At 34.3% G+C, this 20627-nt stretch overlaps 1 protein-coding gene across 1 annotated transcript in view; it reads right to left on the reverse strand.

Annotated features, from left to right (window-relative positions):
* LOC135225647 (proton-coupled zinc antiporter SLC30A2-like) overlaps positions 1-20627 on the reverse strand; it is an 89546-nt gene that overhangs the window by 8632 nt on the left and 60287 nt on the right. Inside the window, 1 exon segment of the mRNA XM_064264973.1 lies at positions 6824-6986. Coding sequence (XP_064121043.1) covers positions 6824-6986 — 163 coding nt within the window.

The raw sequence follows: 20627 nt of genomic DNA on the forward strand, positions 1-20627 counted from the left end.
GTCCTCACACTGAGGGGGACTTTCTTACCTTTTCAGTATATCACCAGCGTTGACTACGTTAAATGGGTGGATCTGTTTATATATACTTTCCTGGCTTTTGTTGCGTTTTCTTCTCAATATCAGAAGCAGAAGTATCGTTTAGAAAAACAGAAGGATTCGACAGAAAAGTATATATGACCTCCCGTTTTTAAATGGGCCATTTCTCATTATTATACAGGGTGTCCATAAAGTCCCAGTACTATTACAAGTATTTATTGCTCAGAAACCATATAACATAGAGTAATGTTGTTTTTTGTAGAATGTTCTACACTTCCTCAAGATTACACTTAGAGCACTTCATTCTACAAAAAACTGCATTACTTTATATTATATGGTTTCTCAGCAATAAATACTTGTAATGGTACTGGGACTTTAAGGACACCCTGTATAACTTTAATACCTTTCCTTTGAAAACATGCGTTAAAGAAAGCTTGCCAAAGCTAGTAGTAGAAACTATTTCTGGATGTTTTGCAAGTCTGTTTACACAGTAGCAATGAACTTTCACGGTGATATTTTTCAAGATCATTTTCTTCCATTTCGAAATATGTTTTGTAAAGGAGAGCTTGCCAAAGTTTGTAGCAGAAATAATTTCTGGATGTTTTGCAAGTCCACATAACAGCAACGAATATTTTACCGCCATATTTTAAGCGGTGTTACTTTCCAAGTCTCTCAGAACGCTTAACAACGTTCACCAAATAAACCTACGGGCTCAACCTTCGATACTGAAGGAATGCTTCAGCCTTTATAGACTAACAACCGAGTTGTATAAGCACAACCACTTAAGAAAAACGCGTCGGCCTAAATATTCACCCCTTTTATAAGAGGCGCTCTGCTCTCGAGGCCATAACTTTATGGGATCACAGATTATATAATTTCCCGGCAATTTGTGGGTTATCGAGCCTCACCGCCCGCGTGTTGTTGTCTGGAGAGGAACTCTTAATGGAAATTAGGTATTCTGTCAGGTAGTGCCGACCAGGGCAGGTGAATTATTCCCGGAATTACGATCGCTGGAATATTCGCAAGGCTCGAATTAAGCCTGGACGCTCCCAACTTCCAGATCGTCGTAACTCGAATGGGCTGACAGCGATCGTAGAAGAAGAAGAAGAAGAAGAAGAAGAAGATGAAGAAGAGGGAGAGGAGGAGGAAAAGGAGCAGGAAAAGAAGAATAAGAAAAAAGAAGAAATAGACGGAGAAAAAGAGAAACAAGAAGAAAGAGAGAAAAAGGAAAAGAAGAATAAGAAGAAGAAGAAGAAAAAGAGACGAGAGGAAGAAAAAGGAGAACAAGAAGAAAGAGAGCAAAAGAAAAAGAAGAAGAAGAAGAAGGGGGAAGGAGGAGGAGGAGAGGAGGAAAGGAGGAAGAGGAAGAGGAGGAGGAGGAGGAGGAGGAAGAGAACCAGAAGAAGAAGAAGAAGAAAAAGATGATGAAGAAGAAAAGGAGACGAGGAGGGGTAAAAGAAGAAGAAAAAGAAGAACAACAACAACAACAAGAAAAGGAGACACAGGAAGAAAAAGGAAAACAAGAAGAAGAAGAAGAAGAAGAAGAAGAAGAGAAGAAGACAAAGGAGAACAAGAAGAAGGCAGAAGAAAAAGAAGAATAAGAAGAAAGAGAGGAGAAGAAGAGGAAGAAGAAGAATAAGAAGAAGAAGAAGAAGAAGAAGAAGAAGAAGAAGAAGAAGAAGAAGAAGAAGTTGAATAAGGAATATGCGAGAAACAATGAGACAGAACTGAAATAACCAGAAAGCAGCCATAAGAAAGAAAGAGAAAAAAAATGGAGAAAATATAATAATTAGAATAATGAGAAAAAATTATTCGTTACTGATTAAGGTAATAAAATATAGATCTTAGAAAGAATTACTGTATACGTAGAACTGTTGGGTCTCTCTCTCTCTCTCTCTCTCTCTCTCTCTCTCTCTCTCTCTTATACCCATAACATGCTCATCTTTGCTATCCAGTGGCGTTACATTTTTTGCCTATGATGATAACCTAATGACTTATTTAGCAAATGAAACTGACCTAATTTTGGATGCAGTGCTGAGTGAATATTTCTGCTGTTTATAATAATAATAATAATAATAATAATAATAATAATAATAATAATAATAATCATAATAATAATAAAGCAACAGTCAATATCTCTGCCACCATGAACCTTTACCTAATAAACAAATTGGTGATTAAAAAGATGAATAATTCAAAACTAAAGAATTAATCGATAAACGCTGTTGACAAACCAATATAAACAGACAAAATCAATACTCATAATCAATGAATACGCGAATCCAGAAGTAAATAAATCTCTAAAAGGGATAATGAATTAGATGTAACACAGTGTCTCCCCTCCCAGTCGGACTGTTGACCAGTGACCAGTCAACTGCTGGACTGCCCAAATCGACTGGTCCTCACCGGGCCCTCGAAAGGTCTCGGGACCGGAAGCCATTACAGGCTTCCTCGATCTGCCAAGAGGTCGTGAAGAACCTGAAGTGAGATCAATCTATTCCTCCTCAATTTCCATCGGAGTTGAAAGCATCTTCATGATGCTTCCTCTGACATAAAGCATCAGCTACGAAGGTCAATAGATTAACATTTCATAATTATATAGAGAATTAAGTTCATTGTTTGTGAGATGAGAAGAAATGGACTTGAATCGATATTTTCGTGAGAAAAAAAATTACTTGGTTATAATAATATAAGGCAATAAACGACTGGAATTTGAGATCCTCGGTAAGTTATAGAAAATGAACAGCCACATTCTCCATTGCGAGAATCGATGTGTTAAAATCTATCTATCTATCTATCTATTTATCCATCTTATCTAGCCATCTACATTATATATTATTATATAATATTATATATATTTATATAATATTAAATAATTATAACATATATATATATACCACACAACACACATTATATATATATTTATATATATATAATTATATATAAATATTATATATTATATATATAAATAGATTATAATATTATATAATTATATATATATTAATATTATATAATATTTGAGATATATATATAATATAATATATTATTATTATATAAATATAAATTAATAATATAATATATGTAATATTATATTATATTATTAATTATAATATATGTTTAATAACATATGATATATTATATTATTATATACATATTCAATATATATATATATAGATATATAATATATATATATATAATATATATATATATATATATATATATTATACAAATATATCTACATATAATATATATATATTATAATATATATATATATTCATTATATATATATATACCATACATATCTAAAATATATATATATAAGATAGAATATATATTATATATATAATTATATAATATATATATATATATAATATCTATATATATATAGATATATATATAGATATATATATATATAATATATATATATAATAATAATATTATATATATATTAATATATATATATCTAATAGTCGCTTTTGGCATAAGTATTCACCAGCAAATGAGCTACATGATTTATAAGAAGTCTCTCTCTCTCTCTCTCTCTCTCGGGTCTCTCTCCTCTCTCTCTCTCTCTCTCTCTATATATATATATGTGTGTGTGTGTGTGTGTGTGTGTGTGTGTGTGTATGTCTGTATGTGAGAGGGTGTATGTATGTTTGTATGTATTGTGCGTACATGTCTTTGTTTATACGATAATTGAATAATTCAATTAACTTCCCCCTTTCACTCCTTATGTCCTCATTTACCTGAACATCGGGGGACCGTTTAACATAGCTCCTTTTCCTCCTTCCTCCTCCTCCTCTCCCTCCTTCTCTGTCTCCTCCTCCTCCTCCTCCTCCAACCGTTATTCCGCCTTCCGAGAAGCGAAGCACCCAAACTCATAATGATGTATGTGTCTCAGATATCATTACTTATTTAATGAGTTCGATTAGAAGGTGTTCCATTGTGCAAGTTGCGGCCGGAGAAGCTCTCTTTTACGGCCCAAGTTTGTGCCCCCGACGAGAGCTGCCGCTAATTAGGGCCGACGTCGACGACCCCGCGCCGAACGAGCGCGCCCTTCTTCCAGTAGAACTCAACCGTTTCCCAGATTTCGTCACCGCTTAGCCTAGAGCGGTTTGCAGCGCGAGAGCCGAACAAAAATGTAAGGGAGAAACATCTCGCGCACGAGTTTAATTGTCCTCAACAACACTTCGCCAAGAATATAAACTACCGATAGGGATTAAGATTAGTTGTGGGAATACGATTCTGTCGTGATAAGCTCGTGCGAGTATATTCTGAAGAGTTGAAACATGGCGGGGAAGTTTGCGAGAGGAGCGGTGACCTCACTCGGTTTAGTTTGCTGAATTACGAAATTCTAGAGGGATGCCTTGAAATATCTTCCACAGTTAATGTTTAAAAGCTACGCTTAAAAAGCATGCCATTTTTTAAAAGTATTAGGATAGAATCGATAACATCAAAAAAAGCTAAATTCAGTTATGTTATCTGGACGAAGATTTGTAATGTCACTCTTGTTAGGTATTTTGGAGACTTTTTCCTAAATATCTAAATGGCGTCTCGAAACGTCAGAAATTACGGCAAGAAGCAGAACCCTATTTATATGGAACAATCCCACCAAAGGGGCCACTGACTTGAAATTTAAGTTTCCAAAGAACAATAAGGCGTTTATTCGAAAAAAAAGTAGCGACAGGTAAAGAGAAATACAAAAAGAGGAGACCAGACATTAGAAAAACAGATAAATTAACAAATGAATACACTGTATGACGTATTGATCTTTATTCGTCACAGAGCTTAATCAAGGCTCAGACGTCGTCATGAGAATTATTCCGATTATTATTATTCTAATATAATCAGTAGTAGGAAAGTTATTACGGGGAAATTTCCGATTCATCTCACCCCCCTCAATGATTACATGCATAACGTTATTATGTCGTCGCCTACGAGTGATGAGTATCAATATATATGGTAATGTCAACTAGCATCAGGATTGGAGGGACCATCTGGTCTTTGTGTCCAGATGGCAATTATATATTTCCTTGTCCTGAATTTTCCGTTTGTTTAAAGTTCTTTCTGATGGATGAGCTGTGCATCTTCTGGTCATCAGGTTAACAGTAGACTAATGATCTCATGAACTGACTTTTTTGTGTAGTGGTCTCACAGTGGAATTCATGAACTGGTTTTTCTACACTACAGTGATTTCATGAAATGGTTTTTCTACAGTGCTCTCACATTTATCTACAGTGGATTCATGAACTGGTTTTTCTACACTACAGTGATTTCATGAAATGGTTTTTCTACAGGGCTCTCACATTTATCTACAGTGGATTCAAGAACTGGTTTTTCTACACTACAGTGATTTCATGAAATGGCTTTTCTACAATGGTCTCAGAGTAATCTACAGTGATTTCATAAACAGGTTTTTTTTACACTACAGTGATCTAACGAAATGGCTTTTCTACAGTGCTCTCACAGAGAAATCTACAGTGATTTCATGAACTGGTTTTTCTACACTACAGTGATTTCGTGAAACGGCTTTTCTACAGTGGTCTTAGAGAGTTATCTACAGTGGATTCGTGAACAGGCTTTTCAACACGACAGTGATTTCATGAAATGGCTTTTCTACAGTGGTTTCAGAGTTATCTACAGTGGAATCATGAACAGGCTTTTCAACACTACAGTGATTTCATGAAATGGCTTTTCTACAGTGGTCTCAGAGTTATCTACAATGGAATCATGAACAGGCTTTTCAACACTATAGTAATTTCATGAAATTACTTTTCTTACAGTGCTCACAAAGTTATCTACAGAGAATTCATGAACAGGCTTTTCTACGCTACAGTGATTTCATGAACTGGCTTTTCTACTCTACAGTGATTTCATGAACTGGTTTTTCTACACTACAGTGATTTCATGAAATGGCTTTCCTTTTCACTGTGATTTCATAAATGAAAGCATTATGTAGCTAAGGCTAAAAAAAGCCTAAGTTTCATCAATATTAGAATAAAATTAAATATAAAATTTAGGCCAAAGGCCAAGCGCTGGGACCCATGATGTCATTCAGCGTTGGAATGAAAATTGGTTTGAAAGGTGTAACAGGATGAAAACCTCTCAGTTGCACTATGACTCAATTTTTAGGAGATGATGGAAAGAATGGTGGAAGAAAGAGAATATGAACGGAGGTACAGTAAAAGGAATGAAAGGGGTTGCAGCAAAGGGTCGAAGGACCGCTTAAAGGACCTCAAGTAATACCTACGGTGCATCGTGTGAGGTGCACTGACGGCACTACCTCTCTAAGGAGAGCTGTGATAGATTTCTTGACCTTATAAAAGAGATTAGACTGCATTTAGATATACAGTATATATATATATATACATATATATATATATATATATATATATATATATATATATATATATATATATATATACAGTGATTTCATGAAATCACTGTAGTGTAGAAAAACCAGTTCATGAATCCACTGTAGATTTCTCTGTGAGTGCACTGTAGAAAAGTCATTTAATTAGATCACTGTAGTGATCTAATTATATATATATATATATATATATATATATATATAATATATATATATATACATATATATGCAAAAAGATATGAATATGCGCTGATTTGACAACATCAAATAAACCTTAAAAGAACGTAAAACTCATACAGTGATTCCACTAGGCCCCTCTAATACTGATGTACTACTGTACTTTTCCCAAATACAAAATGCGATTAAGTACTGAGGGTTACAAAAAGGTCTAGTGAGGACCTCTGGATGAAAACTTACCAGCGCGATAGTACCCGAAACTCATGGCTTTGGATGGAGGGCGTCTCATGAGAGAGAGAGCGACTAAGGACACCAGGAATCCGCAGAAGTCGCTCAGGAGGTGGCCAGCATCCGAAAGAACGGCCAGACTGGAAGAGTAGTAGCCTCCGACGTATTCCAGGGCCTGGAAAGCGGAGTGAGGGGGTTATTAATGGAGATTTTGCATTTTCCAGTTTGTAAAGGCAGGCGGGACTTATTCCAAAATATTTTGCGATAGGTCGTTTGTATTTTCCAGTTTAAGAGGGTAGAAAGGATTGCTAGACCAGAAGACTAAGAGCCTTCAGCGTATTCCAGGACCTGGAAAGCAGATGCGAAGATTTAGCGACAGTTTGATCGTATTTTCCAGTTTGTGAAGATCGACGGGATTGCCGAACTGGAAGAGGAATAGCCTCCGACGTATTCCAGGACCTGGAAAGTCGATCAGAATATCTCGCAATAGACTGTTTCCAGTCTATTGAAAACTTACTGGATTGCTAGTCTGGAAGAATAGTTATGCAACTTTGCAAAATAAATAAATAAAAAAAAAAAAAAAATAAATAAAAAAAAAATAAATAAATAAATAAAAAAATAAATAAATAAATAAATAAATAAAATAAATAAAAATAAAAAAAAAAAAAAAATTTAAATAAAAATAAAAAATTCCATTTTACTGTACTCGTGTCTATACTTTTTTTTGCATTAGCAGCCATTCCTTCTTATATATCATGATCTTATATATTATAATATGTTTATTTTCACAAGAAGTGAGGTTGCAACCCCTGAAGATCCTGGCGGTTTTTAGCTTCATAAAGAAATTATTGACCTTCACCCAGAAAAAGTCGAATTCAAGGCTCTTTTGTAATCTCGACAAACTCTGCCAAGATCCACTTCACTTAGTCAATGAATCATGCACATGTACATCCACATGACATATGTATATCCTGCATATGCACAGATCTGTCGTAATGGTCAATGAAAGCGATCTAGTGCACGCATGCGCATGACTCCCCAAATATATTTCGATTACTGTAGAATTTCACCGCATTCACTTCATATTTACACACACGAGTTCCCACGAAGAAAATTCCCCTTCAATAACCGTGGTTGATCGCATCTGGTAGCTTATAAAAAATTAGTTTATATCTATGGCGTTTAAAAATTCCCCAGTAAAAAAAAATAGCTTACGATGGAAAATTCGTGTTCTGTGTATATTTGGATTCAGCGGAATAAATATCTCCTTTCGGGGTAAACAAATTAACGAAAGCCCCCTTTGGACTAGGCCTCTGTTTTTTGCCTTTCGTGTTTTTCTTAAATCGTTGCCAGTTTCCGTTTCATAACATTTATAATAAAATTTCAAAAAATCACCAGTGACCTGGATTTCCATGAAGGCGAAGGCTTTCCCCAAAATGTATTTCGGGTCAATATTTTATGACATCTATATATCCAGGAGTAGAGGTCACTAAAATGTAAATGAGATGATGTAGTGACCTCTGTTGTAGCTGTTTACTATTATAGAAAACCAGGTTAATGGTTTTTATTAGCCAAGAGAAATTACTTAGGTCTCCTTGATGGCTCTCTACATAATATATATAATATATATATATATATAATATACTATATATATATATATATATATATATACATATATCATATATATATGCATATATATATATATAATATATATATATATATATATATATATATATATATTACTTTTACTCTGCTTCTCCTTTGACAGAATTTATTCATTGTTATTTCTATATAAAAAAATTATTACTTTCACTGTTATCCTTAGACAGAATGTCTAATTTTCATTTTTACATAAACAAAATTACTTTCACTCTGATTCTCTTTAGACAGAATTTCTTAATTGTTTTTTCTATATAAAAATATTAATTTTACTTTGTTTCGCCTTACAATATCTTCATTTATATTTTTGTATAAGAAACATTGTTTTCACTGCTTCTTAAACTGAAATTCTTAACTTTTATTTTTGTATAAAAAAAATTACTTTCACTTCTTCTTAAAATAGAATTTCCTACTTCTATTTTTTATGCATAAAAATTATTACTTTCACTGCTTCTCCTTTGGCAGAATTTCTAATTTTCACTGAAATTACAATGTTGAAATCAGATGAAGCTAGGAATTTGCATAATTTCACCTTTATCCTTTATCTAATATGTATTGTACTGCCTGAAAACTACAGATATTTGTCATAATTTTCTATGACGGGGATACTCGGGCTTTAAAAAAAAAAAAAAAAAAAAACTGGAAATCATGCGATCCTATGTGTAATTTTTTTTAAAGTAGCTCATGGCAGATTGAAGTCCGTTGATTATTTTGCCAGTTTTACAGCTGTGTTGATGACTTTATGAGTGTTCCCTGATGCTCTGCGAATTGGGAATCCTGTGAGAGAGAGAGAGAGAGAGAGAGAGAGAGAGAGAGAGAGAGAGAGAGAGAGAGAGAGAGGGAGGACAATGAATAAAGATGAAAAGTCTCATGAAGAGAAAGACGAATGTCCGGAGAAAAGGAAAAACAACATTATTATTATTATTATTATTATTATTATTATTATTATTATTATTATTATTATTATTATTATTATTATTATTAATTATTGCAGTTTGTCAAAGAATAAAATCATATTCATATAGGAACAAGCCTACAGGAATCACTGACTCGAAATTCAAACTTTCAAAGAACATAACACCCATTTAAAAAAAACATTTATTATTATTATTATAATTATTATATTATTATTATTATTATTATTATTATTATTATTATTATTATTATTATTATTATTATTATTATTATTATTATTATTATTTTTTGTCACAAAACAAGCAATATTCATATAGGACAAGCCTACAGGAATCACTGACTTGAAATTCAAGCTTCCAAAGAACATGACACCCATTTTAAAAAAACAAAAACAGAAAAGAATTATTATTGTTATTGTTATTGTTATTATTATTATTATTATAGTTTGTCAAAGACTAAAGCCATATTCACATAGAACAAGCCTACAAATGTCACTGACTTGAAATTCAAGCTTTCAAAGAACATAATTATTATTATCAATTCTTATATTATCAATATCATTATACTTTATCACAGAATAAAGCTATATTAATATAAAACAAGCCTACAGGGGTCACTGAGTTGAAATTCAAGCTTCCAAATAACACGGCGACCTTAAAACAAAAAGAGAAAATAAAAAAAGGAGAAATTAGAGAGTCTATCCAGCGGCATTACATCCTCCCCAAAACAGATGATTAGAAGCAGATGACCTAATCTCGAGAATCCTCAACTCGACGCCGGGCCAAACCACGACCTCATGAATATGGATAGGTGGGTCTGACGGATCAACAGCAACCACGCTCTCTCGCAACGCGCGTGGCAATAGTTTATGCTAATGGGAATCGTCCTGACTCTGTTTATTGCCAAACTTCCTTTATAGGGGGCGGAGGGTGGGGGGATGGCATATGGCACCCCTCCCACCTCCTTCTCTCTCTCTCTCTCTCTCTCTCTCTGACGTGAAAAAAAATTGATCCCTTCCTCCGTGGTGGTGATGAGTACTCTCGGAAGCATTGAGTGAATGGAAGTACGTCTCCTCTCTCTCTCTCTCTCTCTCTCTCTCTCTCTCTCTCTCTCTGAAATAACGCACAATATTCTCCAACTGGCTTTATATCTCGTGGAAAAGTGCTGAGTACAATTGCTGATGAACTTAACATTAAAAAATAAAATAAAAAACCGAGTTATCTTTGCATAGTTTTTTGCTAATACGAATATAATTATGGAATACATATTATTATTATTATTATTATTATTATTATTATTATTATTATTATTATTATTATTATTATTATTATTATTATATTATTATTATATTTGATGATGATGATGATGATGATGGTGAACCCTATTCACATGGAACAACCTCACCAAAGGGGCCATTGAGTTGAAACATAATTTTCCAAAGAATATGGCGTTCATTAGAAAGAAGTAACGTATGTATGCCTGAATTCAGGCATATTTCCATAAATCCGTTTGAATGCAATACTGTGCTTGCAGCTCGAGCATACTGTCCTTATTTCATAGCCATGCATTCATCACTTCCTCTACTTACTACCACCTATACATGTCCTCCAACCGGGACCCCCACACCCCCATTTGGTAGAAATACGTCGCCAATCCTTAATCCTTATCAGGAAATTGATTTTAGCAGGAACTACTGTGACCGGTAAATTTGTGTAAATTGATTTTACCTTTACACAAAGGTACTGTCCCATGACTTATAAGTGTTTAAATTAGCTGTAAGTGTTTAAATACTGTCCCATGTCCCGTAAATGTGTAAAATAATTAAACATTCCCATAATGATACCGTCGCATGACCTGTATAAATGCGAAAATCGAATAAACCCTCATATAAAATTACCGTCCCATGTATATGTGTAAATTAATTTAACTTTCACAAAACCATTATTTATTTTCGTTTTATCTGGATGAGAAGGTAAAAAGAACCTGGCGTTGGTCAATAATAACTAATCCAAGTTTCAATACAAGAAATTCAAAATTGTCGTATCACAACTTTAACAAACTTCTCTTCTACTTGGGACACAATAATCCTACCAAAGGCGATTTACTGCCTGGCCTTAATCATATGTCCCTGCCTGACGAGAGAGAGAGGAGAGAGAGAGAGAGAGAGAGAGAATCACAATATCTCTTTGCCCTTCAGAGGTGACACGGTTTCATAACTTTGGGGGGAGACTAGCGTCGGAGTTTGAGGCAGGATTTACAAGGTGTCGTAACTTATGCTATATGTTAATACTGTTACTCTACGTTTAAGGTATATATATATATATATATATATATATAGATATGATATATATATATATCATATATATACTATATATATATATATATATATATACTATATAGATTATATATCATATATATATATCTGCATACATATTTCCATACGTAAACCACTTTAGGCAATCAGTAGAAAAGAGTTTTTGTCTAAGTGTTTTAGAAAGCAAATGTTTTGTTAATTGTCCAGTGTTTTTAGTTTAGGCCCTTGTTGGAATCGATCATAAATATTGTTTAGCACTAGCACTGTCATCCTTATTGATTTAGCGAAGGATCTGCCTTTACCTGTTAAAAAATCAATTAAATTCATTGACACTTTTTTTGTAATTTTTATTCTGATAGTTTTTTTCGCGGCTCGTTCCAAAGATATGGAGGAGTATTTCCATTGGGAAAAAGGTAATAAAAAAAGAATAATATATTATATATATAATATTATATATATATATAAATCTATATATTTTATGTATGTATGTATATATTCACAATGTAAATTATATATAACATGGTATATTTATACATGTTACATATTAATTACATGCATAATGCATATACTGATTTTTAGAAGAGCACCTGCTCTGTGAACATTAGCGCAAAAACAATGAACATAAGCCTCTCTCTCTCTCTCTCTCTCTCTCTCTCTCTCTCTCTCTCTCTCTCTCTCTCTCTCTCTCTCGTGTTACTCTGTCAAATGCTCAAGGCTAGATAAGCCAACCCCTATTTTAGCTGGTTGAAGACTGGAGACTGGAAATTCTAGCCAACTTCTCTCAACTTTATTAAAGAGATTACATCCGCCTAGATTATATGAACAACATGAATGGTACTTAAATTAGAAGAGCTGAGAAATTAACGATAATGTCCCGGCGCCATTAACTCAGAGCGATGAATATTTTACAGTCAGAGTAACTTACGAGATATGGGATGATTTAATTAAAGTCTCGAGCGGTGGAGAATCTGAGAAGGCCTCTCCATCAGGACGCCACGTGTGGCGGACTTTTTCTTTATCTCGACTTGGTACTAAGAGGTGTTTGGGAGTGTGTTCGAAGGGGAAAGGTTAATTCAGCTGAAGAAAAAAGATTCGTCTCTTACATAAAGCAAATGTTTCTCGAGGCTGTCCTATAAGGAAGTTCGGTTAACTTCAAGAAAAAATAATACTAACTGTTATTCAAGTAAAACATGATAAAATGAATAGGCAGGAATGAATGCAATACGAAAACAAGTAGGAAACATGCACAAAAAACATGTAATGAAGAAAATAGAATGAGAAAAAGGAGCATTATAATTAAGCTAACTAGAAAAACATATGCCCGCCTTCCTCGTGAAGAAAAGGTGGAGCGACGTGGAGGTGAAAATGAGGAAAAGGTGAAGCGCAAGTGAAATAATGGCCATGTTTCCCTCCCAGGCCGTACACTTCCTTCATGAGGAAAAGGTGGAGCGAAACGAAAGTGAAAATATGGACTATGTTGCCACCCACATTCCCGAGCCCCCATCCCTTTCCCCGCACATCAAAAAAAAAATCCAATCAGAACCTTCGATACATCGCCCCACCTTCCCTCAAATCTCTTGCTGAAAGCATTTACACAAGCCTTTTATTTGATTCGAAAAACGACTTCAGCACCAAAAATTGCCTGTCATTTCTTCAGACCAAATGAGAGAGTTTGATTTCGCGAAAATGTGAATTTCTGGCGGAATTACAGAAAACTGATTTCATCTTTAGGCTCAAAAGAGCCATTCGAATCAAAGCAGAATGAGGCTCATTATCTTCTTCATCGAAAGCTCGAATGCACTTTTGTCCCGAAATTCTAACAAATATTATAGTAATATATAGTATAGGATATATATATTATAAGTTATAATATAATTATATATTGATATATATTATAGATATATATATATATATTATATAATATATATATCATAGATTTATGATCGAAGAAGGAAGCTTTTTCCTAGTAAATATTAATGTTAACTAAGAAGAAATCTTATCCAAAGAAATGAAATACTTGATCATGAATTGCTTCCTTTCTTTTTTTTTTTTATTCAACACCTATCAGGAGAAGATAATGTGTAAGTCTACAAATTTATAAGCTATGGAACTTCCCCAAGTATTAATTCATCCTTGAATTAATAATACTTAATGAATATGCTTTATACATTATAAAAGTCTTATCTTCATAAAACGCCATATAAACCAATACTGATAAGAAATAAATGTTAAATTCCCACGTTAACATTTCCTCAGTGTACGATTGGAACCCATTAAGATGGAGAAATAGTATTGCTAATCGTCATCAATCTTTGCTCATGTTTTCCAATACCGAAGCGATACGCATTGGCCCCGGACACACGCAAACACACACACACACACACAAACATATATATATATATATATATAATATATATATATTTATATATATATATATATATATATATATATATATACTAGCTGGTTACCCGCCCCCCAGCTATATCGGTCCGTGTAACCCAGAGCATAGTTTATGGAAAGAAAACAGATAAATCAAGCCACAATTTAATACAGTACCACGACTTGAATTGTCAGGAATGCAAATCTGACAAACCCTCAACTCTCTCTCTCTCTCTCTCTGTTCCTTCCCTCTCTCTCTCTCTCTCTCTCTCTCTTTTCCTCTCCCTCTCGTCCTTTCTCTTACTCTCTCTTTCTCTCTCCAACAATCACTGTCTCTTACCCTCTTTCTTCTCAGTAATACCAACTCTCTCTCTCTCTCTCTCTCTCTCTCTCTCTCTCTCTCTCTCTCTCTCTCTCTCTGCCTGTCTGTCTGTCTTTTTTCCTCTTTCTTCTCCCTAGCACCCCGTCTACTCCCTCTCAATTTCTCTCCCTCTCATTTTCTCTCTCTGTCAACCCCCTTCTAAAACCACCCTCTTTGATGTCATTGATGTCTACCCTATAGTATTCTTTTCCAAATGGTAAGTCATTTGTATACAAAAATTTGTGAAGTAACTAAGTCTACGGGCATAGCCAGCCCCGTTTCACGGGCATAACCTGCTCTGTTTCAGGGACTCCGTTCTCACCCTTCGGAGGGGGGAAGTAGAAATTTTAGGAGCCCGGGCTCCCGGGGTGTTTCGGGCTCCCGAACGTAGGTCTCGATCTTCCCGGGTGGGGTGGAAAACCATCTCCGTTCCGAATCTCCGTCCCGTCAGACCGACGGCCCGGGCGCCCATACCAATCATACATACATCATACATACAACTACATACTTGACACACATGCATTGCCAAATTATATAATAGATACATATATATATATAATAGATAATATCTATATATATATATATATATAGATATTTTATAATATATCACAGTTCATACAACATATTTATTTATTTATTTTATATATATAATATTTATATAGATTGTACATATAACATATTTATATAAATACATATACTATATACATACATAATTAATATGGAGGAATTTTTATGCAACTACTGAGTAACCTCCATCTCTGTTTGAATTTTTTTCAAATAGTTTCTCTCTCTCTCTCTCTCTCTCTCTCTCTCTCTCTCTCTCTCTAATCTCTCCTCTCTCTCTTTTGAAAAAGTCTCTCCCTGCCAACGGAACCTTTTTTTTTTTTTTTTTGATATCCAGAAGAATGTAATACAGACCCATATAATGAAAAAAAAGAAGTAATACTCTGACAGGCCATGCAGTCAATACTATTAATTCTAGCAAATTTATAATGAACCAAAAAGATTAAAAAATATATTCTTTTTATAAACTATAAACAAAAATATATTGCCAATAAAATTCCCATTTTTATAATCTAACCTACGTTGAGTTTCTGGGAAATCTAAATAAAACTTCAAAAATAGAAATGAATTATTTTTCCTCAGATACCCTTCCTGCATTTCCATATAAAAAGTTATTTATTTCGAAAGTAACATCGAGGACTCAAATCCTACCAGATAAATATCGAACTCCCCATTTCGAGATGGTTTCCCTTTGAAACCGCGGCTGAAAATTCGAATTTTTTCGAGCTGGAAAATTAATATGATGCGTCATACTGAAGCGAAGGTCGTAATATTATAGAAAATTTCCTCTTTTTCGTTTATTTCACTATTTATCGATTTGTCTGATTTGATTTGTTATGTAATTTCAGAGGCGATACACTGGCAATAAGGGAAAGAGGATAATGTCAAACTGAGCCGTGTTATTCTCTCTCTCTCTCTCTCTCTCTCTCTCTCTCTCTCTCTCTCTCTCTCTCTCTCTCTCATACTAAATCTGTATATATATTCCATGTAGTGCATCTGTCTATCAATCTATTTGTCTAACAAAATATAAACGTATATCAAACGGTTTAATTTTTCAGTTAAAGTGTTGACCCGTAGGTGAATATAATCTGACTACAAAATTACCACAAAAAAAACATTAATTAGATTGAGTCAGTGACTCCTTCAGTTATCTGCCAAGTTTAGGAAGTCTCTACCTCTTTTTTTATAACGTTCAAATATAACACAATTATGAAATTATCAATTATATTATAGTAATTAAACTGATTAATGACGGTGACAAAGAACTGACCGAAATACCCACAAAAGTAAAAGTGAAATATATAAGAGTCAGCCACCAAATACACAGAAGAAATTGACCCCGTGACGTCCACTTGACCGTAAGTAATTGATGCCTCATCCATCATCTCTCTCTCTCTCTCTCTCTCTCTCTCTCTCTCTCTCTCTCTCTCTCTCTCTCTCTCTCTCTCTCTCTCTCTCTTTACTTTTCCATTATTTCGTAAATGAAACATCTCTATCTGTACCTTATACTCGAAATTATTGAAAAATATAATTTCCTGAGAGTGATTCTCTCTCTCTCTCTCTCTCTCTCTCTCTCTCTCTCTCTCTCTCTCTCTCTCTCTCTCAAGTATGGAAACCGTAGGTAAACATTTTAATGAGAAAGAATCAACGAGAGAAAACTGTATATGGTTTTGATTCATATAAATATTCATACATCTCTTATGTGAATTTTATTTATGATAAAACTTTAAATCCTAATACGTATGAGCTCTTTATATTTTAGAATTCCTTGCCACTTATGAACACTGATTGATGGAACTGTCTTTTAATATGATACATTTTTAAAAAATAAATTACTTTTACTCTAAATCATACAGTAGCTGTCAATATCAAAATGTATTTAATATTTAGAAGTAATACAAATAATTGTACTTATAAAATAAATCAAAGTCGAACAAACATCATTATTCTATAGTGACAAAGTGAACATACATAAAAAAAAATTATCGTCACCAAATGTTCCCTGACGCATCGGAGCTACTCTTGTAGTTTGTGTTCCACTTAGAACTAATCTTTCTACTTTTAAGGCACCTATAAGGAATAATACTTGAATAGTTTCTTTGTATAGAAGGAAGTAATTTAAAACTTGTTAGTATGTTCATCATGCTTCCTATCTAATCTGATTTTTAAGGCATTTATAAGGGAAAGGCTTTAAAAAGTTCCTTTGCAGTGAAGGAAGCAATGCCAAACTTGTTAGCAAGTTAATCTGACTTTTTTATGGTCTACAAGCGAATGCTAAAGGGATTATCAGCAGAATCTTAGTAGGATATCAGGGAAAAGGAGAGAAGGATTGAGCCATATTCCTTTAAGGGAATGGACGACAATCGAGCATAGACCTAAACATAACTGGAAGAAGAAATGCTGGATATCTGAAGGACGAAACACGAGCAATCCCTCGACAAAATAAGCCTAAAGGACCCTCCATCTTATGAAGTATTGTTGGTGGCGTACTTTAGCCGCAGATCAGAAGAATAGTACAAAGAGCAATTAGACAATGTTGACAGTACGACACGACCCTCTCTCCTAGGGCATTACCCGGTCCTTTCACTTTGTTTTCCCTCATTTTTTTTTCTTATTTTTCGGTTTTTCCACCATCGCCTCTTCACTGGAAACATGAATTCTACGTTAAGTAGTAAAAGGAAAAACGTACATTCCCCCTCAAGCGTACAGCTGGAAAAGATGGAGGCACAGGCGAGTTAAATTAATGTTTGATCTGCAAGATAAAATCTTCCCTTCAGTCGTAAATCAAACAGAACTTCTCTCTTCTGCTGCCAGCTCCCTTTCTCTTGTTTCTCACTGGAAGCTTTTATTCTACTTACTGGAAAATGATTCCTCTTACTGGAAGCTTTGGTTCTTCTCATTGGAAGCTTTTATTCTACTTACTGAAAAATGATTCCTCTTACTGGAAGCTTTGGTTCTTCTCATTAGAAGCTTTTATTCTACTTACTGGAAAATGATTCCTCTTACTGGAAGCTTTGGTTCTTCTTATTGGAAGCTTTTATTCTACTTACTGGAAAATGATTCCTCTTACTGGAAGCTTTGGTTCTTCTCATTGGAAGCTTTTATTCTACTTACTGAAAAATGATTCCTCTTACTGGAAGCTTTGGTTCTTTTCATTGGAAGCTTTTATTCTACTTACTGGAAAATGATTCCTCTTACTGGAAGCTTTGGTTCTTCTCATTAGAAGCTTTTATCCTACTTACTGGAAAATGATTCCTCTTACTGGAAGCTTTGGTTCTTCTCATTGGAAGTTTTTATTCTACTTACTGGAAAATGATTCCTCTTACTGGAAGCTTTGGTTCTTCTCATTGGAAGCTTTGATTCTACTTACTGAAAAATGATTCCTCTTACTGGAAGCTTTGGTTCTTCTCATTGGAAGCTTTTATTCTACTTACTGGAAAATGATTCCTCTCACTGGAAGCTTTGGTTCTTCTCACTAGAAGCTTTTATTCTACTTACTGGAAAATGATTCCTCTTACTGGAAGCTTTGGTTCTTCTCACTAGAAGCTTTTATCCTACTTACTGGAAAATGATTCCTCTAACTGGAAGCTTTGGTTCTTCTCACTAAAAGCTTTTATCCTACTTACTGGAAAATTATTCATCTTACTGGAAGCTTTAGTTCGTATTACTGAAATATCTGACTTTTCTTGTCGTGTAAGCTGTGCTTCTTTTCACATGAAGTTTTGATCCTTCTCACTGGAAGCTATAATTCTTCTCACTGGAAAGTTTGATTCGTTTCACTGGAAGCTATAATTCTTCTCACTGGAAGGTTTGATTCTTCTCACTGGTAGCTATAATTTCTCACTGGAAGGTTTGATTCTTCTCACTGGAAGATAGGATTCTTCTCATTGAAAGCTTTGATCCTATTCACTGGAAGCTTCGATTCTTCAGAATCAAACTGGAAGCTATAATTCTTCTCACTGGAAAGTTCGATTCTTCTCACGGAAAGCTATAATTCTTTTCATGAAGCTGATTCTTCTCACTGGAAGCTATAATTCTTTTCACTGGAAGCTTTGATTCTTCTCAATGGACGCTTTGATTCTAAACTTCTTGAGCACACTTACGAACGTATATTTGTTTTCAATCTTAACTGATAACGCAATACCATTAATCTACTTTAAGAAAGACATTAAAATCAAAACAAAATCAGCATTATCATTTTTCCCATTCATGGGACCGGTAGAATTTATGAAAAATTATCAGAAAAATCACTAAAATGGAATTGTAATGGATTTTCCAAAGAGAAAAATTATTAAAACAAGTAAAAAAATGTGCCGAAGTTTCGTCGGCGCAATCGAGTTTTCAGCACAGCCGCTACAGCATATAATCAAGACCACCGAAAACAGATCTATCTTTTGGTGGTCTCGGTATAATGCTGTATGAGCCACGGCCCATGAAACTTTAACCACGGCCCGGTGGTGACCTATCCTATATCGTTGACAGAAGCTCTAACTTTAACCTTAAATATAATGAAAACTATTGAGGTTAGAGAGCTGTACTTTGGAATGTTTGATGATTAGAGGGTGGATGATCAACACACCAATCTGCAGACTCTTGGTCCAGTAGTTTTTGAGATCTGAGGGCGGACAGAATAAAGTTCGGACGGACAGACAAAGCCAGCACGATAATTTTCTTTCACAGAGAACTAATTAAAAGACGGCCGTAACGAATTAGAAAAGACAATTGGTGTTCTAAACAAAGCATAACTTGGTATGCAAATAACTGATAAACCAGACACGTGAATGAAACGGGGTAACAGAGGAGACTATTCTAGATTAACAGCGAAGATTATTTCAGAGCAGCGATGAAAAATATTTTATGGGCGATGAAAAAAGATAGTCTCTAATTAAGTTTGCCTTCGCTCAGATACTCAGATAGCTTATCACATTCATGCAATGACACGAACTAATTTCTACCTTAGGTATATCGTAATATATGTATGTATGTATGTGTATATATATACATATATATATATATATATATATATATATATATATATATATAGTATGTATGTATGTATGTATGATATATAGTATATATATGTATGTATATATACATATACAACACATAACTCTTTCTCTCTCTCTCTCTCTCCACTTCCAATCTATTTGTTGATTCTTACCACTATTTACGGTTATTGACGAATTGTATGACAATAATATGAAAGTCTTATTCGATATTTTTTTACTGTCATGCAAATTGTATCTTCGTAAATCTCTCTCTCTCTCTCTCTCTCTCTCTCTCTCTCTCTCTCTCTCTTTATATATTATACTATCATGCAAATGGTGTTACCTTAGTAAATCTCTCTCCTTCTCTCTCTTCTCTTCTCCTCCTCTTCCCTCTTTCTCCCTCTCCTCTCTCTGCCTCTCTCCCTCTCTCTCTCTCTCTCTCTATTTAAAATTAATTACTACCATGCATATTGTGTTATTTAAGTAGATATCTCTCTCTCTCTCTCTCTCTCTCTCTCTCTCTCTCTCTCTCTCTCTCTCACACACACACACACACACACACACACACACACAAATACAAACATCTCGAGGGCTGTCGATAAATGCAGAATATCAGTACCGTGAATTTCATCACTT

The sequence above is a fragment of the Macrobrachium nipponense genome, chromosome 13 (genome assembly GCF_015104395.2).
Source record: "Macrobrachium nipponense isolate FS-2020 chromosome 13, ASM1510439v2, whole genome shotgun sequence".
NCBI classification, from domain to species: domain Eukaryota; kingdom Metazoa; phylum Arthropoda; class Malacostraca; order Decapoda; family Palaemonidae; genus Macrobrachium; species Macrobrachium nipponense.